The 24,157-nt window shown below is 54.6% G+C and overlaps 1 protein-coding gene across 1 annotated transcript; it reads left to right on the top strand.

Moving 5' to 3' along the window:
- Positions 1 to 2,995: 2,995 nt before the first annotated feature.
- Positions 2,996 to 23,910, top strand: NR2F6 (nuclear receptor subfamily 2 group F member 6). Its single transcript, XM_074939747.1, has 4 exons — positions 2,996 to 3,695; positions 9,966 to 10,060; positions 16,616 to 17,140; positions 20,682 to 23,910. The coding sequence occupies exons 1-4, from the start codon at positions 3,424 to 3,426 to the stop codon at positions 20,954 to 20,956; spliced, it is 1,167 nt and encodes a 388-aa protein (XP_074795848.1). The 5' UTR covers positions 2,996 to 3,423; the 3' UTR covers positions 20,957 to 23,910.
- The last annotated feature ends 247 nt before the right edge of the window (positions 23,911 to 24,157 follow it).

Here is a 24,157-nt window from a genome sequence, read left to right as displayed (position 1 = left end):
CAACTCCCCTGCCCCCAGGTTGACAATCACGGGGTGCCTGGGTATGAGCCAGTGGAGGGGAGATTTTTGCCATCCCTGGACGTTTTGTAACACCGGACAAACAGCCAGAGCAGGAAGTGCTGCACCCTGAACCTTCCCTGCTCCTGTCATGGCCTTTGCCACCCTCCTTATCTGCAGGCCTTTCAGGAATGCGCAGCTGGTTTAATGTTCTGCAAGGCCCACTGGGAAGCAGACTGGAGATGCTGTAAATGGCTCCTGTTATCTGGCGGGGACGGCTGCGAAAGCAAACAGGGCTGCCAGCGGACGGCAAGCAGAGGGGCTGCTGACTGGCAGGAAAACTGAAACGCAGGGGATTGCAAAGCAAGCTCTGGAGAGCAGCCGTGCACGTTCATATCACACACTGCAGGGGAAGGGACCCTGAGTGGGGAGCGCAGGGCCGGGAGGGCAAGGTGCCCCATGGGGAGCAGGGGCCTGAGGGTGAGGAGTGCAGTGGCAGCTGGTGGGGCCTGGGGTGAGCCCAGGAGGCAGGCAGAAGGACTCCTGAAAGAGAAACCTAGCGCAGAGGGGAAGCTGCGGGGTGGCTGCCCTGGGCCAAGCTGACAAAGGTACGCAGCCCCTGCCCTGGTCACTGGGCTGGGGCCAGTCCCCAGAGACTCCAGGGGCAGCTGTTAGATCTGGGGCAGGGGCATGTGCCTGGCACTAGGGCAGGGGTGCGTGCTTGGCACCGGGGGATCCACTGCTTCCTCTCAGAGCCTGGGACTCCAATATCTCCTCCTCCGCTCCCCCCTCGGGTGCTGGCTCCCCTCGGGGCAGGCCCCAAACTCTAAGAGAGACTTGGGGGAGGTGCTAGGGAAGAAAGGAAGGGGAAGAGAAGGATGAAGGGGGAAGGAAGGAAAGGGGAGGTGGGTTCCAAGGAAGGTGGAAGAGAAGGATGAAGAGGGAGGGAGGTGGGTGGGTGTTAGGGAAGGATGGAGGAGGAGGGAGACGGGTGCGAGGTAAAAGGGGGAAGAGAAGGGCAAAGGGGGAGGGAGGGAGTCGGGCAGGTGCTAGGGAAGGGAGGGGGAGGGAGGGAAGGGGGAAAAGGAGGGAGATGGGGGGGTGCTAGGGAAGGGGAGGTGGGTGGAAGGAGGGAAGGGGGAAGAGAAGGAGGGAGGTGGGCCGGTGCTAGGGAAGGGGGAAGGAGAAGAGGAGGACAAAGGGGGGAGGGAGGGTGCTAGGGAAGGAGGGAGGGGGAGGGAAGAGGAGGACAAAGGGGGAAAAGAGGGAGGGAGATGGGGGGTGCTAGGGAAGGAGGAGGGAGGGAGGTGAGGGGTGGAAGGAGGGAAGGGGGAAGAGAAGGATGAGGGGAAAGGAGGGAGGGAGGGAGGCGGGCCGGTGCTAGGGAAGGAGGAAGGGAGGCAGGTGGGTGGAAGACGGGAAAGGGGAAGAGGAGGATGAAGGGGGGAAGGAGGGAGGGAGGTAGCCTGGTGCTAGGGAAGGGGAAGAGGAGGACGAAGGGGGGGAAGGAGGTGGGTGGGTGGAAGGGGGAAGAGAAGGATGAAGGGGGGGAGGGAAGGAGGCAGGGAGGTGGCCCGGTGCTAGGGAGGGAAGGAGAAGAGGAGGACGAAGGGGGAAGAGAAGGATGAAGGGGGGGAGGGAAGCGGGTGGGTGGAAGGAGGGAAGGTGGAAGGGAGGGAAGGAGGGAGGCAGGCAGGTCGATGCTAGGGAAGGGGAGGAAGGAGGGAGGTGGCCCAGAGCTAGGGAAGGAAGGAGGGAAGGGGAAGAGGAGGATGAAGGGGGGAGGGAGGCAGGTGGGTGGGTGGAAGAGGGAAGAGAAGGAAGGGGGCGGGCGGGCGGCCTGGTGCGAGGGAGGGAAGGGGAAGAGGAGGACGAAGGGGGGAGGGAGGCAAGTGGGTGGAAGGAGGGAAGAGATGGAAGGAGGGAGGCAGACGGGCAGCCTGGTGCTAGGGAAGGAAGGAGAAGAGGATGACGAAGGGGAGAGGGAGGCGGGTGGGGGGAAGAGAAGGATGAAGGGGGGAGGGAGGGAGGCGGCCGGTGCTAGGGAAGGAAGGAGGGAAGGGGAAGACGAAGGGGAGAGGGAAGCGGGTGAGGGGAAGAGAAGGATGGGGGTGGGGAGGGAGGGAGACGGCCGGTGCTAGGGAGGGAAGGAGAAGAGGAGGACGAAGGGGGGAGGGTGGAAGGAGGGAAGGGAGAAGAGAAGGATGAAGGGGGGAGGGAGGGAGGCGGCCGGTGCTAGGGAAGGAAGGAGGGAAGGGGAAGACGAAGGGGAGAGGGAAGCGGGTGAGGGGAAGAGAAGGATGGGGGTGGGGAGGGAGGGAGACGGCCGGTGCTAGGGAGGGAAGGAGAAGAGGAGGACGAAGGGGGGAGGGTGGAAGGAGGGAAGGGAGAAGAGAAGGATGAAGGGGGGAGGGAGGGAGGCGGCCGGTGCTAGGGAAGGAAGGAGGGAAGGGGAAGACGAAGGGGAGAGGGAAGCGGGTGAGGGGAAGAGAAGGATGGGGGGGGGAGGGAGGGAGACGGCCGGTGCTAGGGAGGGAAGGAGAAGAGGAGGACGAAGGGGGGAGGGAGGCAGGTGGGTGGAAGAGGGAAGAGAAGGAAGGGGGCGGGCGGTCGGCCCGGTGCTAGGGAAGGGGAAGAGGAGGACGAAGGGCGGCCGGGGGCGGGCAGGGGCGGTCCCGAGGAGGCAGCGGAAGGGGAGGAGGACCGCCGGGGAGGAGGAGCATCGCGGCGGCGGCGGCTGAGCCCTGCTCTTCGGGGAGGCCGGCGGAGGGGCCCGGTGGCTCCAGCCCCGCAGCAGCAGGCGGCGGAGCGGGGGGTGCCGGCCGCGCCACCCGCGATGTGGACGCAGCACCGGCGGCGGGGGGCCCCGTAGGGGCCGATCGCGGGGGGGCGGGCGCGCCCCAGCCCTGCGGGGACCCGGCTCCGCGGGGCGCTCGGCTTGTGGCGAAGACTCCGGCCGGGGCAGCGGCGCGTCGGCTCGCCCGTGCCCCGGGGCCGGCGGGGGGATGCGCCCTTAGCCACCCTCTGCGCGCTGCCCTGCGCGCCGCCCGGACCTGCGCCTGGCGAGCCCCCGCGCACCCGCCCCTGGCTGGCCAAAACTTGTTGGACTTGTTTTTCCGGCGCCGGCTGCTCCCCAGGTGGGGCTGGCCGAGCTCGGCTTGGGGGGCAGAGTAAAGGGGCTCGGGCCCAGCCTGCGTCTCTGGAATTTTCAGCCCTCCTGCCCCAGCGCAGCCCCACGGACTAACGGGGCGGGTTGAGGGTCCCAGCCCGGAGCCGGGCGGCTAGACCAGGCCGGAGTTACCCCCCTGCGCCAAATAACCAGTAACTCGCTCGTTTTTGCTCTATTCCTCCCCCGCCCCACTGCCCCGCTGATTTGTTTTTCCCATTGGAAGGCATCGCTGTTTCCTCCGGCTGCCCCACGGAGATATGGCCATGGTGGCTGGAGGCTGGGGAGACCCGAACGGAGACACCAACGGGGTGGACAAGGGTTACCCCAGGACCTCCGAAGAGGACTCGGTGTCGCCCCAAGGTGGGGTGAGCGACCAAGAGCACGGGGACGAGGACAAGCCGGGCATCCAGGTGGACTGCACCGTGTGCGGGGACAAGTCCAGCGGGAAGCACTACGGGGTCTTCACCTGCGAGGGCTGCAAGAGCTTCTTTAAGCGGAGCATCCGGAGGAACCTGAGTTACACCTGCAGGTAGGGGCTCACCTGGATGCCTGCCTGGGGCCTGCTTGGATTCGACTGCTAGAATCAGAGAATCGTAGGCCTGGAAGGGACCTCGAGAGGTCATCTAGTTCAGTCCCTGCCCTCATGACAGGGCTAAGTACTATCTAGACCCCGTCCCTGACAGGTGTTTGGGGGGGTTTTAAGAGCAGGTTAGGCAATGAGGGAGATTCCAACAACCTCTCTTGCCCCAGGCCTGCCCCTTGTGCAGCCATTTACCCCAGTGCAAAATGGGTCCTGTTCCTGGCTTCTCATGTGGTCCCTTGAACCAGCGCCGGTGAGGACACACGGTGCGGGGTGCCGTTGCAGGCTCTTCCTTGTGGTTAGGTTTCCCCTCTCCAGCCAGTGTGGCAGCTAATTAATTCATGGCTGTACAGTTCTCTGCAAACGTGCAGCCGTTGTTGTTATGAATCATTATGTTCCCCAGCGCCTCAGCAGAGAGCAGCCTTTTAAAAAACTTGATGTGGCGACTAATTGGAACCAAAAGCACAAATCCTAATGTGTTACGGACCTCAATTCTCCTCTCGCTCTGGTGTAGATCAGGAGTAACTCTTAAAATCAATAGGGGTGCCGTAACTGGTCAGTGGCCTTGACCCCTCTTAGAAGAAAAATATTTTTCAAGGCAGAGAAGTAAACACAAGGCAGATCTAGGTTCACATGCATGTATGGTACTGTAACAAGCCCTAGGCGTTCTTGCAAATCAAATTTTGCATAACGGTACTTGCCAAACCAGTAGATTCCATAAGATTGGCTACTTACCAGCCTGGGTACACAAATGATTTCCTCAGTATTGTATCTGAGTGCCTATGTTAACAGAACTAATCATTCACAGTCCTGGTCATGGTGGAAGTCATGAGACTCAAACCTGATCAAAGAGCAAGTTTTGCTGCTGTATTTATCTTGCAGTTTCTGACCCACTCCGCTCTCAGGTTTCAGAGTAGCAGCCGTGTTAGTCTGTATTCGCAAAAAGAAAAGGAGGACTTGTGGCACCTTAGAGACTAAATTGGTTAGTCTCTAAGGTGCCACAAGTACTGCTTTTCACTCTGCTCTCAGTTCGCCTGGCCCAGATTCAAACTCCCCTATGTCCTGTTCCGTATCTCCTCTTATCTGGGGGTGAGCTTGATTTCCTCTTTATCCTCAGTTCTTAACAGCAGAAATACTGCCATGTGAAACTGACCTTATGAACCCTTGTGTGCATGAAATTAATCCTGCAGCTGTTAAACTTTGTGCAATGTTTTTTGTCCCCTGCACTTTGCGTTTTGAAAGGTTGCGATATCCTAAAAACCTTCTGTATGTTGCCACCGCTATGAATTCTGGGCCTGTGGGCACAACACATTCAGTGAACCTTTGCTATATCACCGTCCTGTGCCCCTGTTTCCCCAAATCGTGATAATGATGCTTACCTACTTCGTAAAGTGCTTTGAGATCTACTGGTGAAAAGCACTAGATTCAAGAGCTAAGTATTCTTGTTACTTGAAGACTGGATATATGTATCCTACTGAAAGTACCAGCATTCTGAATTACAGAGGGGACAAATGACAAATGCAAAGAATGTTTGTTTTTGCAAAGAAAGAAGATAAATGTCTGTTGTTGCTTAGTAGTTAGGTACAAATGTATTGAGAAAAGTAGCACATCGTTCCAGCTAGACCTTCACGTCTGTAAATGTATTTTTTCGCCTCTTGGGTCAGAGCATGTATTTAGGGGTGAGCGTATTCGCTTTGCGCTCAGAGGAATGTAGGATGAAATAAAAACATAGTTTCTTAGTACGCAGTTCCTAAGTGAGGACATAGGCAATGCTTTCCTCGGGCAGTCCTGTAGTGGGCTTCCTTAAAGGATTCGCAGCGACATCAAGCCAAAATTGCTCTAATTTGAACTTTAAAAGCTGAGCTGAATGCAGTTTAGTTCTTGTACTAAATAATGACCTGTCCTAATTACATAATTTGCACCATACACACCTCCTATGTTCTCACATTTTCCTGTATAGCTACAGTGTGTCTAGGAGAACTTGCTAAGAACTCTTGGCTTTAAATAGAACTATTTAAGTTTTAAAATAACATAAAAAGTGATTTTCTTTTTAAAAAATATATTTTTTGGCCCTTACTGTAACTCAAAGCCTGGATTCAGTTTCGCTCTATGAAGCTCAGGTTTTGGCCTGGGCTGTCTGAATGGAATTGGACCAAAAGCACTAATCATAGCCCGGTTTGTCTGTAGTGAATTTCTGGCCCTCTTTACAGAAGGATTTGTGACACAAACAGTTTCTCACGCTCCAGCCCAAACCGCTGTAACGGAGCCCTGGGATGAAGATGTCATCTGATGTTTAGATTTATCGCTTCTCCACTAGAATAACGTTTGATCAGCAACACATTTTAAATGTGTTAAACACAGTGGTGAGGTTCAGGGTAAATTAATTCCAGTATGAACAGTTGTCGAATCGTACGTGGCTCTTCTCTGGAGTCATGTAAAAATTAGGATATTCGTGTCAGGATTCCAAGGTATAACCAAATGCTTTCACTCACGCTGGCAACGGGTGGGATTTCTTTGCAGGTTGACTGGCCACCGTGCATGGTTTACATTCCCCCCCACCCTCCCCCAGCCTTTCACTTGATCATGCGTTATTTTGCTAGTGGTCCCCTTGCAAATTTAAAGTCCGAACCAATCCTCTGCTTCATTTGCGTGCTTTTATTCCATCCTCATGTCTATCCCTCGTCTCCCTTGACAAATGAAGGGGCAAATTCTCAAACATTCAGCGCCCACAGTGGGGGCAGATTTTCCAAAGGGCTCAGCACCCAGCTGCTCCTGTTGTGACACTTCCAGCTGTTTTTGTTCAAAAGTCCTCTGCACCCAGTGCGCCGAGCGTCTTAGAAAATTTGGTTGCTTATTTTACTGCCTAAATGGGAGCAGAGCCCTTATGAAAATCATGCCCCAAAGGGGCGACTGCCATGTCCTATTTACGCAGGAACAAAGCTCAAGGTAGCAATGTGCAAAATTATTTGAGAACCGGGGCGGGAACTCGTCCTAAATGCACAGGATCAGATTTTGGGAGTACGTTAAAGCCTCCTTCCCACCCTGACATTTACATCTCTTAAATAAAACAGCACATTGCGTTCAGTAGTGAGCTGGGCAATAAACATCTCTGGCTGAGGAAGGCCCACGATTCCAGACACCGAGGCAATGCAGCTTCTGTTCTAGCTGACTGCCGTGTGTGTGCTGGGTTTGGATCCTGGAGAGACTCTCCGGATAGCCTTCGCTCTTTGGAGAACAAAACCCTGTTTTTTTGACCCCTAACATCTATTGCTTCACATCTCTGACTATGAGAACATGCTTCTCATACCATGAATGTGATGGCAAACGGGGTTTGAGCACACAGAAAAGGGCTGCAGCGCTCAAGAGACACGGGATGCTATATTTTGCTGAATCAAAGCCAGGAGGAGTTCGGCATAACACTTGAGCGTGTGCTTAACTTTATGCATGTGAATCTGCTTATCCCTATACATCAAAACACTTAATGTGTGCAAGTCTCCTTGGAGTCGATAGAATTTCATAGCAGGCTTAGATGCTTTTCAGAATCAGGACTGAAAGCTGTCATGGGGCTTAGGACCCCTGAATTATTAGTATTTACCATTGTTTTTAATCTCTCCTGATCAGAGCAGCAGGGGCGGTTAGTTATGGGTCCTGTCTATTTACTTCTCTGCTGGTTTTTCCTATTCACATCTTGTCTGGCGTTGATCCAAAATGTAAGGCTCAAAGTGGTGAGGATGGGGATACGTTTTCTCTCTCTCATCCTTGTTTGAACATGTGCTGGGCCAGGAGAAGAGCCTGCGAAGACAGGACCAGGGCTGGTAGCTTGGTTCCCCACCTCTGCTCTGCCTCAACCGCCCTTCGCTATCAGAGTGTCCCTGCCGAGTCACTTACCTCTCCGTACAGTCTGTAAAATTGATCACGGCTGCCGGAAAGCATCTGGGCGGGTTTGGAAGCTGTGGGCTGGGTTGGGAGACCCTTACCCCGCTCAAGCGCGGTGACTGTCACGGGCCTGCTCCTAGCTGCAGAAAGAGGCTCACGATTGGGCCCATAGTGCTTGAAAGCATTGTTACTCCTGGCTCTGCACGGTTCTCCACTGAGCCTTCTCTCATCCCTCCTCAGATCATAGAATCATAGAGTGGCAGGGTTGGAAGGGACCTTAGGAGGTCATCTAGTCCAACCCCCTGCTCAAAGCAGGACCAATCCCCAAATTTTGCCCCACATCCCTAAATGGCCCTCTCAAGGATTGAACTCACAACCCTGGTTTAGCAGGCCAATGCTCAAACCACTGAGTTATCCGTCCCCCCCCCCCGCCCCCCATCCTTCACTCTTCCTCGTGTCCCCTCCCTTACCCAGACACTCTTTCCACCATTCATCTCCCCACCCCAGGTGACCTTCCCCTCAAAGCTCCCTCAGGCCCAGATCCTCAACTGGTGCAAAACACACAGCTCTCTTGAAGCTAGACGGAGTCACGCCAGCTGAGGATCGCCCTGGGTCTGCACAGTCCATCCGCTAAACGACCCGAAGCTGGTCCCCTGTTGCTCGTGTGTTTCATTTCGTTCTCCGTCTGCTTACGCTGGAAGCTCTTGGGGGCAGGGACCAGGCGTTTGCAGAGCCTACCAAATATTGGGTGCCACCCCCACGACCCGTAACACTCGCAGAGGGGCAGTGTGTTGTCTAATGCCACACTTGGTCCATTTCAAAGGAGCAGAGGGGGAACGGGCAAGCACTGGTCGTGCCCCAGAGACTGGCTGGTTTGGGGGTGCTGATTCTGCAGCAAGCTGGGTAAACGGGGGGGGCCGCAGCAGGCGGGTGAACTGCTGACTCTTAGCTTTTGTCACCCAGGCCTGGTCTCCGTGGGACGTGCCCGTTTTTCAGTCTAGCAGCGCTGGCGCAGACGCGGTGTTTGCGGTGGTGGGCCCCCGCTGCAGACGGCGTGGGGGGGCCAGATCGTGAACTGGCGCTGCACTGATTTCGGTGGCGCGCCGGCGGTTCAGGATCTGGCCCGGAGACTTTTGCCGCTGACTTCAGAGGGGCTGGCATTGTGCCTTCAGCATTAGCCCCTTCTCCAAAGTGGAGTCACAATTGCACGGGGGCAGATAATGATTTTACCCTGCCTCCCCTAGAGGTTTGCCCCCGCGAAGCCAGGCAAATGGCCCATGTCGACAAGGCCTTAGGCAGAGCTGAACGTGAGACCCATGGACGTAAATCTGTAAGTGCTTAGTACCTGGGAAAGCAATCAACAGGCTTTAATGGGGCTGGGATTATTCGCGCCCTGCTGCTGTTTACTTAGGAGGGCAGGTAAATGAGTTGTGTGCACTGGGAAGAGAAGTGACCCCTTCCCCTCGGCTGCCTGGAAAGGGCTGAAATGTTCTCATAGGAAATAGTTGGAATTCTTCAAGCTCCTGGTGAAAGGGGCTGGGAACAAAAGGAAGGCTGGCTCAGCTGTTTTCAGTTTAAACACCGCTGCCCCCTCCTTAGTGCTGGGAAGGCAGAGCAGTGTGGGAGAGCAGCTCTTGCAGGGTGAGGGCTAGACCCTTTCCTCAGCAGTGGATCCTGGGCACAGTTCACCCTGTGCAGATGGGCCAGCCCACAGACTAGCCCTCGGGCCCTGATTCTGGGAAAGCACTTGAGTGCTTATGCATAGCCCCGTGCTGGGCAGCACCATCCTGAATAAAAATACTTTGCTTCAGGGGGTCTAGGCCAAGTGCTGGGCCTCTGCCTGGGGGTGACTTTCATCCAGGGGTTGCAGCAACTGGGGGCAGCTCTTGTTCCCCAGGAGAGCTGTTTGGCGAAGCAGGGTCACGGACAGCAAGGTGAAGTGTGCAGTGCCTGGCGCAAGGGAGTCCCGGGTTCTGTTGAGGCCTCTAGGCCCAGCACTAATACAATGCAACGCTCTGCCCAGTCTGTCTCTCTAAAGTACTCCTCAGGCTCCCATTCCTGGAGTATCTGGGCCTTTCCAAATCTCTAATGTATTTAGCCTCCCAGGCCCCTCCCCGGTGTGGCAGGGCACTCTTATCTCCATTGGACAGGGAAACTGAGGCACAGAGGGATAACGTGACCTGCCCGAGGTCCCACAAAGGAGTCTGTGAGTTGAACCCTCATCTCGTGTCCTCTCCTCCTTCTCACCTCCCCAGTACTTAACTCAGAAAACACACTTCTCCTCTCGGGTCGGCACTTTCCTACCCCCTTGCAATGGCGTGTTGTTGTCTGATTTGCACACAGGTCAAACCGAGACTGTCAGATTGACCAGCACCACCGCAACCAGTGCCAGTACTGCCGCCTGAAGAAGTGCTTTCGTGTGGGCATGAGGAAAGAAGGTAACTTGGCCCACCATTTTGCAAAAAAAAAAACCCCTTCCGCGAATGGTGGAATCTGGCACTCGCTAGCCAGCCGAGCATTCCCCAGGCATAGAGGAGATCCCAGTGCGTGTGAGAGGTGTAGCTGGCTCCTGTGTCGACTGCCTCCCACACAAACAGGGCCGCAGGGGGCGTGGGATGGAGCGGTGCCACGCTGATTCCCAGCTGGCATATGTCCCCAGGGGGTAGATAGACATGCTGGCTGCACGCGAAATAGCAGCCTGGACGTTGCCGCATGGGTGGCTGCTAGAGTACAAGCCTGCCTATTAGCCCTGGGGCCGGAGCTGGGCTGCTCAGCTTGTTGACCTGGCTCGCTCCCAGCTGCAGGGTGGCTGTAACCCTGGAGACCAGAGCAAGGGGATGCAACTTAGAGCAACCTCTGAGCTGCTCTATCTTACGCCGATAAGCTGTGGCCAATGAAAAGGCACTGTGAGAATCCGGGCAGAGTATATCTAGGTCTGTCCTTCCCAATGTGCATTGGTGCTACAGGATTCACGCACGTTTGGACTCTTGGGGCCGGCTTTTCAGAAGAGCTCTGCTCCCATTTAGGCATTGTAATGAGGCCCAGATTTGCAAGAGGTCTCAGCCCCCAGCGGCTCCCATTTTGACGCTGCTGGCCAGATTTCCAAGAGACCTCCGCAGCCAGTGAGCATTCTTGAAAACCCAGCCGCTTGGGTTGATGCCTAGTGGAAACCGAGCTCTCTGGAAAGCCAGGCCCTAGGGGCACGAGTGAGAGCGCTGCTCCGGACCAGCTGGAATGCCAGTTCTTGAACTGCTGTTGCTTGGAAACAAGGAGGCAGGCTGGTAGTTAACCAGCATGGAGACGTGACTGTGCCGGAACTATTGGCTGGGATTTTATCAAGGCTTTAGGCTTCCAAAACCCACTGAAGTTCCAGGGGAGACCGGACAGTCAATAGGGCCCTTTGAAAATTCCAGCCATCTTCTGCATGGACCAGCACCATGGGCGGTCAGTTACATGCCTCCTGAATGGGTTGTTTTCAAAGCGCAGAGGGCAACTAGGTGCCCAACTCCCAGTGGACATCCGTGGGATTTGAGTGCCTAACGCTTGTCTCTGCCTTTGAAAACCTCCCCCAGTATTTTTAAACACTGGCTGCTCCCAGCAACTAAACTAAACTCCTCCAGTGTCAGGAAGGGGCTAGGAATCAGCCACACCTCCCCGACTGGGGCTACCCCTGCCACGAAGGGGATTGCCTGCTGGGATAGGACCAGCGTAATGGCCCTGTCTGACTTCCCACAGCAGCTCCCAGCCTATGGGCATGTTCCAGGAAGGAGCAGGCACTCTGCAATCCAGCTATTCTGGCCTCTAGGCCGGGACCATTGGAGCCAGGGCAACCGTTAGAGCAGTGCCCGGGGCTGCTCTAGTTTGAGCGAGTTTTCAAAAGGATCCCAGCATCCCCACAACCTAGGAGGTGCAAAGGTGGTATAAATTCCCACCCTTAGCCCCCCCCAGGAGCTGTGCCTCCAGAGCTCTGACGGGGTCACAATCCGAACCAGTGCCTCTTGAGAAGGGGGTGAGGGAACAATCCCCCCAAAATGCACCACGTCCTGCCTCGGACAGAGTGGCTGTAGATTTTCCTTTTGTTTGGCTTTTAGAACTAGTAAACGCTGCTCACCAGCTGCCTAGAAAACCAGGTGAGTAAATGCTTCAGTAGAGGAGATTGTTGTTGGATCAGATCCCGAAGCTGAGGCCCAGCCAAATGGCCTGTAAATCCCAAGGCATGCGCTTCCCCAAGATGTGACTGGACATGTTCTAGGGAGGATTAGAAACTCCAGGCCTGATCTCCTCTCTCTCGCCCCAGCTTCGCATGGGTGCAGTGGAATGCCTCCTGCTTTGTGCTTTGAACTGGGGCCTCTGGGAAATAGGGTTAGATTTTTAATCTGGGTTAAAACCAGCCCTGGGGGTGGATGGGTTAGGGGAGTCAGGAACTCCCGGTTGCTTCTTTTAGTAAGTTACATTCCACCCTCTACAATTTATACCAGTTGAGGATTTTGCCCCCATGTATCTTTGGTTACATGCCAGGGACTGCAGTTGGAGAGACTGAGCGAATACCTTTCTGCTGGTTTGATGCCAGCAAGACGCCTTTGAAGTCAGCGGAATCGCACCAAGGAAACACAGTCGAGGATCAGGCCCTTACCACAAGGTCTTGTGGAGCGAACCAGCCAGGAAATCCCTGTGCTGATTGTGGTATCTGGGAGCAGCCATTATTGTCACAGTGAAATCCCCGTCTCCGGGCAGAATACAAAGCCATTTCTGCTATTTCAGTCTGCCCTTGGGCGGATCGCGTACCAGTCTGACAGGTGGTGTTTGTTTGGAAAGCCAAAGCCTTGGCTAGATTCGGTGACTCACCTGGAGCCTTGTACCAGACCACCTGACCTAGCAGCTTTAAAGGTCGCAGATGGAAACCAAGACAAACTTAGAATAATCCTTTGCAGTTCCAATATTGACTCAGTTATGCAAATTTCTGTGGCAATGTATCGGGGGTGTGTGTGTGTGTGTGTGTGTGTGTGCGTGTATGGCACAGCAGATGGCGTTGGCGGCTGTTCTCTTTATCTTGGGCATTGTGTTGCATTGAGAGTAGAACCCAGAACATTTTAAAGCATTTCTTGAGTCCGTTTCCCATCTTTCCAGAACTGGAAAGCAGAGGAATCCTCGTGGCTCAGCACCCTCTCTCCTCCCCTTAACCCAGGGGCCCCGCTTCGATCAGGAACTCCTCTGCCGTGTCTTCATGCGCAGTCAAGGAGCCAGTCAGTGGCAAGCTTAGCAAACCTTTTCCCACAACACGCCATTGGCTGGTGGCACTCATTGCCATAAGATAGCGCTGAAGCTCAGAATGGAGCCGCGTGGTTTTTAGCTGAGACAGAACATTCTGTGGAGAATGAGAATATCCAAAGGTGTTATAGGAAGCCTTAAAAATAACCAAGAGCTTTGGAGTGGCTATAAATCCTCATGCTTCAGGGCATACACCAATGGAGGTAGGAAGGAATTTCCCCAGATTATCCCATAACTGTCCACTGCAGGGGTTCTTGTGCCTTCCTTTGAAGCAGCTTGTTTTGGCCATTGTCGGAAGCTACTGGACGAAATGGACCATGGGTCTGATCCAGTCTGGCCATTCCTAGGTTTGCAATCTTCATTTGAACAAAAAAGTTCAGGCCAGAGTTTTCAGAAGTGGCCACTCGTTCAGGGTGCTCGACTTGAGACCCTGGTGGCCTGATTTTTCAGAGGGGCTCTGCCATTGTTGCTCCATGAGGTCTGAGAGCAGAGCTGGCTGGGCAGGATGGCTAGCTGCAAGGTTTCACTGGGGCCTTGGGGGTTGCTTGGGAAGGGAGTGACCAGAAACAGAGTCATGCTGGGACGAGCTGACACGGGTTTTGAGCGGAGGTGCTGGCAGAGTGAGTTGCACAAGGGGAACCTAGGACACTAGAGACCTACTTAGAGTAGCAAGTGCGAACCCCCATCAGGGATCAAAGCTCTATTGTGGGAGGTGCCGTACAAACCAACGAAGACCACAGGCCCTATCCCAGATTCCCCAGCCACCCTGCTCCTTGTGCCATTGACGCCAGCGAAAAGCGAAATGCTAGTTAAACACTATGGATGTTCCTCGGTGGCATTTCACACCCAATTTGTCTTGGTGTCAGACCACAAGGTGCAAGGCTGGGGCACGAGGTGTCAGAGAGGATGTGATGAGAGGCAGGGTGGGGGAAGGACGGGTAACAGCATGAACAGAGTTTAGCAGACAAAGGAGATGTGAATTTTAAATTCACCACTCGCTCTTTGCTTGATGTCAGGCGGTATTTGTATTTAATAGTCTCTACTTCTTCTCTAGCGCTTTTCATCTCTGGACCTCAAAGTGCTTTACATGGAAGGTCAGGATCATTCACCCCCTCTGTGAAATGGGGAAACCGAGGCACAGAGCGGGGCAGTGACATCCCCAAGGTCTCCCAGCAGGCCAGGGGCTGCTGGGACTAGAACGAGAGGAACAAGAAATTCTTCGCTCCTCTACTGAAGCTCTTCGATGCTCAGAGCCATGTTTCCGCTGGCATTCAGTAAGGTTGGGTGCCTCTGCTGGCCAGATTCCCAGCTGGCATAAATCCGGAGGGAGCCCATTACATCTGATTTTCAGAGGTGCCAGGCCCTCATGAAATTCACACCTCCTGCCTAATGCAACTGCTTGCGCTCGCTTTCCTTTTCCACGGCATCCCTTCCCGCCCCATGTCTGCGGGTTGTCAGCGTAGGCAAAAGGCTTGGAGACAAGGCGCGTGTTGTCTGTCATGACTTAAGGCTCCGTGCTTGCCAGTAAAGTCACGTGCGTGATATCTGTTAACAGTGCGAGAGCAGCAGTGTGCCAGGCCCCCGTGTGCAGCGACAGTGGATTTCAGGCTGTGCTCCAGGTAACAGATTTAGGCCCCGAGTTAGCAAAACACTCACGCACATGCTTGAGTCATTTACCCTGCTTAAGTGAATCGGGGCCACAGGACAGATCCTCTGCCGGTGTAAATGGGTGTGGCCCCTCCGGGGATCTGACCCAACAACTGGACGGGTGAGTGAAGTGCCCATGCTGGCCTGTCTTGCAAGCTTCAAATGCTTGGATCTCCCTGGGCTGGAAGTTGGGGGTGGGGGAGTTTCAGCAACTTTTGTGGGACCGAAGTCCATTCTTGATGCTCATGACAAGACTCCCCAGGCCATTCCCACTAGAAAGGGTCCAGCACTTGCCACTTAGCTGTGTAAAGTTGGATGTTTAGATAAGCATCCTGGTTTGTGGCAGTGCTCCGCTGAGCCCAGTGGTATTCGCTCAGTGCGCACTGGACTGGGACTCAGGAGATCTAGGTTCTCGCTTCCTGACTCTGCCACTGGTCTGCTGGGTGACCTTGGGCAAGTCCTTTCCCTTCCCCGTGCCTCAGTTTCTCCATGTGACGCACTTTGAGCTCTACTGATGTAAAGTACTAGGCAGTAGTATTTAAGCTGCCTAAGTATGGATTTAGGCCCCTAACTTTTAAGTACTCAAGCTTGAAAATCACAACCATTGTTCTGGGCAGATTCCACCTTGCTGTGGGCAAAGATTGAGGGCGGTGGGATCCCTCTGTGGTTCGGCTAGCCAGAGCGTATTTGCTGCTCCACGGGTGGTGGTAGAAATGTAAATAGCACAGGAAAGAGATATTAGGAGCAGGACATAATTTCCTCCTTCCAGGCGAGTGGGGACAGCATTGTTGTCACTTACGATGATTTAGAGCTCTAATTTAACTGCTGCAAGAACAGCCCATAAATTAATTACTGGGGGCCAAGCAAACAGTGGATGCTAACGGGAGCTGAAAAATAGCTTTCTTAGCATGCAGTTAGGAAGAGGAGCACCTCCAGGGTTAACAAGTTCACTGAAGATGTATGTTTCCATTGCAGAGAAATGACCTTGGCTAGCCGTCATCTCACTATAGAGCAAAACGGGGAGGGGAAAGAATTAGAAGCTTCACGTGACTGCTTGGAGATTAGAAACCTGGGCTTAGTGCAGTGTGGAATCCCGCCTGCTACTGGAGATGAAATCAGCTGTCCCAGAGGCCAAGATTATCTGCAGATTGATCCTGGGTTTCCTTTAACCCTCTTGCAAGCCCCCAGGTGGTGCTGATCTCCTTGCTCGTCTCTGGGGGCTCCTCGCCCTTAACCCCAGCAGTGCTCCTTGCTTTTGGTCTAGCACTTGTGCTAAAACCAGAACTATCACCAAAGCTTTAAATGCTCTAGAAGAGACTTGGGGCCCTGCATCTGTCAGCCAGAGCCATTCAATGCCCTTGGCTATAGGCCTTAGCTCAGTTGCTTATCTCTGGGGTTAGGCATTAGTTTACAGCTAATTAGGAGTAATTAGGCAGTGTGGGAGGGGTGATATCACCAAGGTGCTAAGGAGGTTTATCTTATTTTCAGATAAATATTTCTAGTGTGTGTAACTGGCCAGGTATGCGTCATGTACCTCTCCAAGGGCTGGATAACAACCTGCTACTGATACCAGTTAATGGAGTGACCCTTTGAGCTCTGAGGCCTGGGCTGTGGAGCTGAAGGTTTGAGGCGCCCACTCTGCTGGCAACCCGGTCCTTACCCAAGGCGTTTACAGTTCTGTCCAAATTGATTCTAATGAGGCCCAGCGGACAGAGCATTGCTCTGGGAGTCCGGCTCTGCCACTTAACCGCTGGGTGACCGCGGGCAAGACACTGCCCTGCTCTATGCCTCAGTTTCCCTTCCCACCCGTTGCCTGCTCGGACTCTGAGGCAGGGCCCGTCCTGGATTGGATACAAGTCCATGCCGCTCCAAGCCTGCCAGGCCCTGATCTCTGCTGGGGCCTCTAGACGCTACCATAATGCTTATAACAGCAACCGTCTCGTTTGGTAGCCACTTGCGGCCTCTGTGACGGGGACGTCGGCCCCAGCGTAGACCCAGCTGCTGCGTCGCGGTGGTAGCCACCGCATGGGACGTTGCTGCCTCGTGGGATCTAATCTCTCCTCTCGCTCCCTTTCCAGCTGTCCAGAGAGGCAGGATCCCGCCCACTCACTCCAGCACCAGCCCGAGCGCCATGCCCAGTGGGGAGTATTACAACGGGCAGCCGGTCTCTGAACTCATCTCCCAGCTGCTCCGGGCGGAGCCCTACCCGACCGCCCGCTACGGCTCGCAGTACGCCCAGCAGGGCAGCGTGATGGGCATCGACAACATCTGCGAGCTGGCGGCCAGGCTGCTGTTCAGCACGGTGGAGTGGGCCCGGAACATCCCTTTCTTCCTGGAACTGCCGGTCTCCGACCAGGTGGCCTTGCTGCGGCTGAGCTGGAGCGAGCTGTTCGTCCTCAATGCCGCGCAGTCGGCACTGCCGCTGCACATGGCCCCCCTGCTGGCCGCGGCCGGCTTCCACGCCTCCCCCATGTCCGCGGAGCGCGTGGTGTCCTTCATGGACCAGATCCGGATATTTCAGGATCAGGTGGAAAAACTGAACCGGCTGCAAGTGGATTCTGCTGAATACAGCTGCCTGAAGGCCATCGCCCTCTTCACGCCAGGTGAGTGGCTGCTGCATGCTAATCGTCATGACCGGGTCCTGGCCCCGGGCCCCAGCTGAGCTCAGGGCTGGCTGCTGCACAGACACAGGCCCTGTAAGAGCCAGGCCCTGCCCCCAAAAGGCTACAGGCTAAATAGACAAAGGAAGGATCAGTATCCCCATTTTACAGGTGGGAAACTGAGGCAGGGAGAGATGAAGAAGCAGGTTTTTAAAGGTATTTAGGCACCTAAGGGTGCAAGTGGCCGCTAGCGAAATTTTCAAAAGCAGCTAGGCACCCAAGTTCATCAATACCTTTAAAACACTGGCCCAAAGTGACTTGCCCCAGGCCCCCCAGGAAGTCTTTGCACTGTACGACCTTAGAGCAAAGCCACGGAGTTGTAATTAATAGATATCTAGAGAACAAGGATGATCCAGTGTTTCGGGTGCTCGAGACCTGGCTTCCGTTCCCTCCTCTGCCACTGACCTTCCTGCGTGACCATGGGCAAATCACTTAGGGCTAGCCAGGCTTCGTCCCTTGGTTCTGTACAATGGGGATAGTAGCACTGCCTGGGGGCGTTGAGGATAAAGATGCTAAAGATGGTGAGGGGACAGGGTGTGCGCCATAGAAATAATGTCCGTCGAGCCAAATTAACACATGGGGGAGGCAAGCGGGCGGGTAGGTTCTTGGGAGTTCTGCTGGGTGTTGCAGCTCTCCCCACACCTTGGTGCAAAGTGACCCTAATTTACTGACCTTCAGGACATGCTGCCCGGCCCATTTCTTCCCCCTGGCTGTACACGACATGGGAATGCCCTGGTGGCTGGCACAGCTGGCATTCGCCAAAGGATCTGTCCTGCTTCCTCCAACACTCAGTAGGATTTGGTTGCCTGACTCCTTTGGAGAAATCCCAGCCCAGGCCTTTGGGTGCTCAGCTGTTGGTGGTTGTGGGTGGCCCCAGGAGCGGTCTTGTGTGTGTGTGTGTGTGTGTGTGCGTGTTTGTGAACGGGTGGTTTCAGAGCGCAGCCTTTGCAATGAATGCTTACTAGACACAACTAAAGATTGTGTCCGTGCGCCGGTGTGTCACATGACGTGCACCTGGCACTGCTGCCTTTCCTGCTGATGTTATCTCCTGGTACCGAATAGACAGCGCTGAAGCCTGGGATTTACGAAGTAACCTAAGGGCTTCAAACACCCAGGGTAAAATTTTCTAAAAAGCGACTAAGTCACTTAGGAACCTCAGTCATGTTGGGTTTTGACAGGATTTAGGGGTAAAACTTTCAAAAGGACCTAACTCTTGTGTTTCAGTGGGATTTGGGTGCCTAATTCCCATAGGCTCCAGCCCAAAGGTAGCGACTCCCAGGCACATCCTGTGAGCAAGGTAACTTTCCCGCAGGGGGAGATGCTCCATGGGATGCACGTAGTGTTAAAGCTCCGGATCCATCAATCGGAACTGGTTAACTTTTATAAGATAAATTAAAGAGCCTTTGCCCTAAGAATGGAAAAACTTGTATCTGTTAATACTGCTCAACACAAAATGTATGTCCCTTTAAGAGCCATTCCAGCCACCAGCCAAGCTAGCAATCCGGTTGGCCTATGTATGCACTGCAGTACTAACAAGGCACAATCCCATGGGTCTCTAGCTCCCGAGGGGGGCTAGCAGAGAAACCTGGCTATCTAACACTGCCTGGCTTGCGGGCTCTTCCTCCTTCCTAAAGAGAGAGAGAGGAGAAAAAAAAAAAGACCGGCTGGGTCCTCTAAAGGATGTGCCAGCGTGGGGTTCTAATTTAATCACCAATTGGAGCTCGTCAGCCAATCGGCTTGCTCTCCTGCCCACTGCCAGCTAACGAGATGAAGCAATTTTCCGTCATCTCACAAATCAAATACTCCGGGCTGGGTTTTCTGGCTTGTAGCATTTGTATTAAAAACCCATTCGTGCCATCCCCTTGTGGTTGGATTAAGCACCCGCAGGGTTGGGTTTGGTTTTGATAAGAGTCCATTTGCGTAGGGGCCAGACAGCAAAATGTTTGGCTTGCAATAGTGGGCCATGCGCGCGCCAGGCGTCTAATGCAGCGTTGCGTGGATAGCTACAGAAAGCCAGCAATTTGATTTGATTGGGAAAGGTGACAGGAAGGTCAAGGTAGCCAAAGATGCAAGGTGGGGGGTGTGGGGGAGGAGAAAAGGATGTTCTAGGACTTGTCCTGACTGGATGGCCATCGCCATGTGACAGACGGGCACTGGCAGGCCATGGCTTGATGCCTTTCCACCTCCGTTTAACATGGCAGTGCTGCCGTGTTTTTAAAATATCTGGGCAGGCAGATACCCCTGCCACGAGCCGCTGGATGGTTAATAAAATAGAAGCCCGGCTGTGTTTCTGCGTCAGCTGGCAGGGTGAATTGCTCCTACTTGGAGACTGGCTGCAGGGAAGAAACGAAAGCTGCTGATGCAGGGTTGGCAGGCTCTGCCCTGCTACATGATTGTGTTTGTGGCATCTCAGGGCTCCTGTGCCCATGCAGCCTGCAGTGGGAGCAGCGGGTTTACCCTGGGTTTACACTGAAACCAATCTACACCCTCACGCTAAGGCTTCCCGTGGAGCATTTTTGCAACCGTGTTGCTCACAAGGGCAATATTGTGCCAGAAGTGTGGGGCGGGGGGGAGGAGGTTCAGCCTCTTGTGTTCATTTGCGGAAGCTTTGTCCCTGCTGGCAGATTACAGTGCTAATCCCTTGCTTTATAGAGGGCTTTCCATCGGAGTGCAGTATCGTTATCTCCATTGTATAGATAGGGAAACTGAGGCACGTGGGAGGGGGTGTGACTTGCCCAAGGTCACTGAGCGGGTCCAATGCAGAGCCAGAAATCGACACCCAGGTCCCTTACACCCCAAGGCGGGGGCTCTGTCCACTAGGCCATGCTGTCTGCCAGTCCAGGCACACCTTCTGGCCCTTCTGTAGCCAAGGGAGGGATGGGAACGGAAGAGCCTGCTAAGGGACCTCGCTGGGTTAATCCAACTCTCCCAGGAAGTGCTTAGATCCGAGGGCGATGGAAGCCCTAAGGTAGGTAGGTAGGTGGTGCTACCGTGGCCTGCCGTGCTTGTGTTCCTGGTCCTGCTCTGGCGGCCCCTGGGCTGGGTGGGCTGCATGCCACGGGCTCGGTTCATCTCTCCTGCACCTGGCAGAGCAGGAGGGTTTTGCTCTGGTGTGAGTGGCCGCAGAAGGTGCAGGACAGTTGAACTGCCATCGTGGGGCCTTCTGGGCCATGGAGCTGGGAGTGCCGGTAACCGCCCTGTTGCTCCAGTCACGGCTGACCATCTCTCCAGGCGGTGCCGGTCCCCCAGGAGCGTTGGCGGCGGCGCTGGGTTGGATACGGGGTACCTGTGAGCCATGTGCTGGCCTGTGTTACACACGCCGTCAGAGGAGAGGATCTAATAGTCCTGCCCGGCCTTCGCATCTCAGAAGTGGAGCGGGCCCGTGTGTCGGCGTTTGCACAGCCCTTAGCACGGTGTGGTGGGGTCATCCAGAGCTGTGCAATCTCTGTTCCCTGCTAACAATTCTCCCCCCTGCCTTTTGCAGATGCCTGCGGCCTCTCAGACCCTGCCCACGTGGAGAGCTTGCAAGAGAAGGCTCAGGTGGCCCTGACGGAGTACGTCCGTGCCCAGTACCCATCTCAGCCCCAGCGCTTTGGCAGACTCCTGCTGCGGCTCCCGGCGCTCAGGGCGGTGCCGGCTTCACTCATCTCTCAGCTCTTCTTTATGAGACTGGTGGGGAAGACACCCATCGAAACACTAATTAGGGACATGCTGCTGTCTGGGAGCACGTTCAACTGGCCTTACGGGACGGGGCAATAGGAGACAGCGGGAATTCTCCCCTCGCGGTCCCAGATGCAGCTCGGGAACCCCAGCCCGTTCCACCAGAAACCCTTCCTCGCTGGGCCCTTTACTGAGCGGTTCCTGCGAGGCCAGAGGCTCAGGCCTGCACGGTTCTTTTCCAGGCCGGAGTCCCAGACAGTGCGGTCCCCCACCCACGTGGCAACGTTAGCTAGCGCCTCGCCCGGGTGTTGCACACGGAACCCCCTCCCCACTCATGGAGTGGGTCAGCAAAGGGATGGAGCCGATGACTTTTCAGAGCGCGACAGCAGACGGCTCTGGACAGGTGACGATTGGAATCGAACAATGGGCGGGTCGTGCGGTGGGGATTTGAACTTTTATTTTTTCCTTATTTAGAAAAACTTCTCTGAAGGCAAGACAGGCTCGAACTCCCGTCCCTGGGGTACCGGACAACAGAGGTGGGAAATGACTGTGGGCTATTCTGCTGCTCTGCCCGTTGCCTCTGAGCCAGTCCAGGGCGACCGGGGCTGCAGGCCTCTCTCTCCTGCCCCCTCCCCCCCCGTCCCCTCCCCGTCTGCCTTTTGCACGCAAGCTAAATGACAGATGTCAGGTAAAATAGCCAGCAGCTGTCTCTGGCAAGAGTGTTTTGAGCCCTAGGAACTAGACCCGGGGGAGAGCCCAGCGCCTGGTCCCTAGCCAATGGCAGACCACTCTAGGGAATAACAGAACTGCCCAGTGTCAGACGGGTTAAAATAACCAAGTTTGGGAAGGGAGATAAAGCCGTACCCTCCAGGGATGAGCCAGTGTGTGGTGGGGGACAGGGGGAGGGGAAGGAAGAAGGGGGTCATGTTAGGCCTTTGCATCATCTCCGCTTTCAAGGCCCAAGGGATCATTCTGCTCTGAGCAGCAGCCCCCCAGGCCCCATGCTGTCACCCAGTCACGCCTGCATCTAGCGCAACAACTAGGGAGAACCTAGGTGCTGGCCACGGGCTACTGGGCTAGAAGGGCCACAGGTCAGATCCAGGCTGGCCTTCCATGGGGGAAGAGCTCCCTGGGCTGGGCGCTCCAGTGCTTGGCCCTGCCTGCTTCCCTCGACCCCCTGCAGGCAACAACGCTTCCCTGCTGTTCAGCCCGAATTCACCTTGGCTCTAGTCACGATGCCTGGCCTGGCGTGGAGACACTAGGCGAAGGGGAGGCATTTCCTATATTACAGATGACCTCCCCCATTCATTTCACCACTCTATATTTGACATCTCCCAGCTCAGCTCAAGTCAGTCCCTCTCCGCCTGTGATCCTGTCGAGGAAAGTTAGCAGCTGCTTTACACCGCAGACCCTTATATATAGGAAACCCTGTCTCCCCCCTTTCCTTTTTTTCAGGCATACAGCTGTTTCCCTCTCCTAATTCTGCTGAGCCTTTGAGGAGCGGTAGTGAGCTCTTAAATTGCTTGAAGGCTGCCAACATCTGAAGTGGAAGGGAGGGGACTAAGAGGCAGAATCTCTGTATGGCAAAATAAAAAGCAGACTGCAATTATTAAATCCAGGACAGGTAGTGGGTAAATCACTCTTTGCAAGGGCAGGGCTGGCCAGATTCAGGGTTATGTGCTAAACTGGTAAGTGGGGCATGGTTTATTTGTCCTATTAAAAGATCCTGTTCTTTTGGCAATTGCTGGTACACGTGGGAATTGCTGTTGCAGAAAAGAACCTAGCACAGGGGGTCAATGCAAAGTGAGGCAGATCTGGGGCAGACCTCGTTCCTGGAACCGTGTGGCCTCTGCCCCACTAGCGTAGCTGCTCCCCAATGATGCAAGCCTGAGGATCCGTGCTATAAACAGGCTTGGCACAGACATCCTATCTCTGTGTAAGCAAAAGAAAGCTAGATGGGTGGAGGACTTTTTATTTAGATCAAGTCCTGATTCTAAACCCATTAACTGAAGTGAATGCAGATGTTCCTTTTACGAAGGGGTGCTCTGTTTGGAGGGGAGTGGGGAAGGCGCTGGCCTTCGACCATATGGGCTGGGGTGGGAATGAGCTGCCTGGATTTTGAATACCTGCCTTCCCCCCTTCAGTATATATTGCAGGAGACTTTTCAGCACAGCAGCCGCACAAATCTTTGATCCAACTCCCCTAAAAACTTCCAAGGAGAGATCTCATTTTAGTCTCTGAGGGAGGAGGAGCATGACAACGGCTCTCCATTAAACACACTGGCACCCACTGGTTTTTAAAGGCCGGAGAAACAGCTGCTTTGCAGCCACCTTGCGGATTCACTTTGCCTGGAGTTAAGCCATGGTTGCAAGGTGCCTGGGAGATACGAAGCGCTAAATCTTATTATTACACATTCATGTTGCTGCTCCAAAGCGCCCTCCTACTGTGGAGGCAAATAGGACCCTGAATCTGCATTTTCCAAGTGTGACTAGGGATTCTGGGGTGTCCAAGGTGAGGCACCTCAGAGGGGCATGACTTTCAGAAAGCAGGTGCTGGGCAAACTCTGAAGGCATGGCCCCCTTTGAGGGCATCCAGAAACAGTGGCACCCAAAATCTCTAGTCACTCTTGAAAAAAATGAGGCCCTGGATTCTGCTGTTCTATGCAAAGAGCCTTAACACTAAACCCGCTTGCACTTAATCCCCGAGAGCAGGGGCGTTTTGGTCACCCAGGGGCATTATGGGATATTATCACGCGTGGCAAAACCAGCGCAGAGCCCCGATACTTGAAATTTTCAAGTAAGGTTTGGTGCTATGAAGAGATTTTTCTGTTCAGAAATAAGAACCAGACGCGCCGCTGAATCCTGCGTGGGCATCGATGCCCCAGTCCGGGTCCCTAAGGGGCTGGGAAATGAACTTTTCCCCCGTCACCAAAGCAGAGTGTTACTGTTGCTGTCGGACTGAGTGTCTCCAGGTCTAAGTGCCAGGGCAGCACGCCTGCAAAGACCCCCTTAGAAAAGGGCTCAGCCAAAGAATCACAACAATAAAAGTGTGTTTTATGCTTCTGTGTGGTGCCTTCTTCTGGAATAGACTTTACTGGACACACTAGCACAACCCGGACTCGTGCCCAGACTCCTTATCCCCTGCTAGGGGCTGCTTCTGCTGCCTGAGCTCCTGGCACTGGGCCCAGATACTTCTCTGCCTTTGCTAGTTAGATTCCACTGTCATTTCCCAAGTGACATGTTAACAATCCTACGTCCGCCGCTCTCAGGCAGCGTGGGGCTTGTTCTGCTTACCTGGGAA

This window comes from Natator depressus, chromosome 25 (assembly GCF_965152275.1).
Source record: "Natator depressus isolate rNatDep1 chromosome 25, rNatDep2.hap1, whole genome shotgun sequence".
NCBI lineage: Eukaryota > Metazoa > Chordata > Testudines > Cheloniidae > Natator > Natator depressus.
This window is presented reverse-complemented; position numbering and strand designations above follow the sequence as displayed.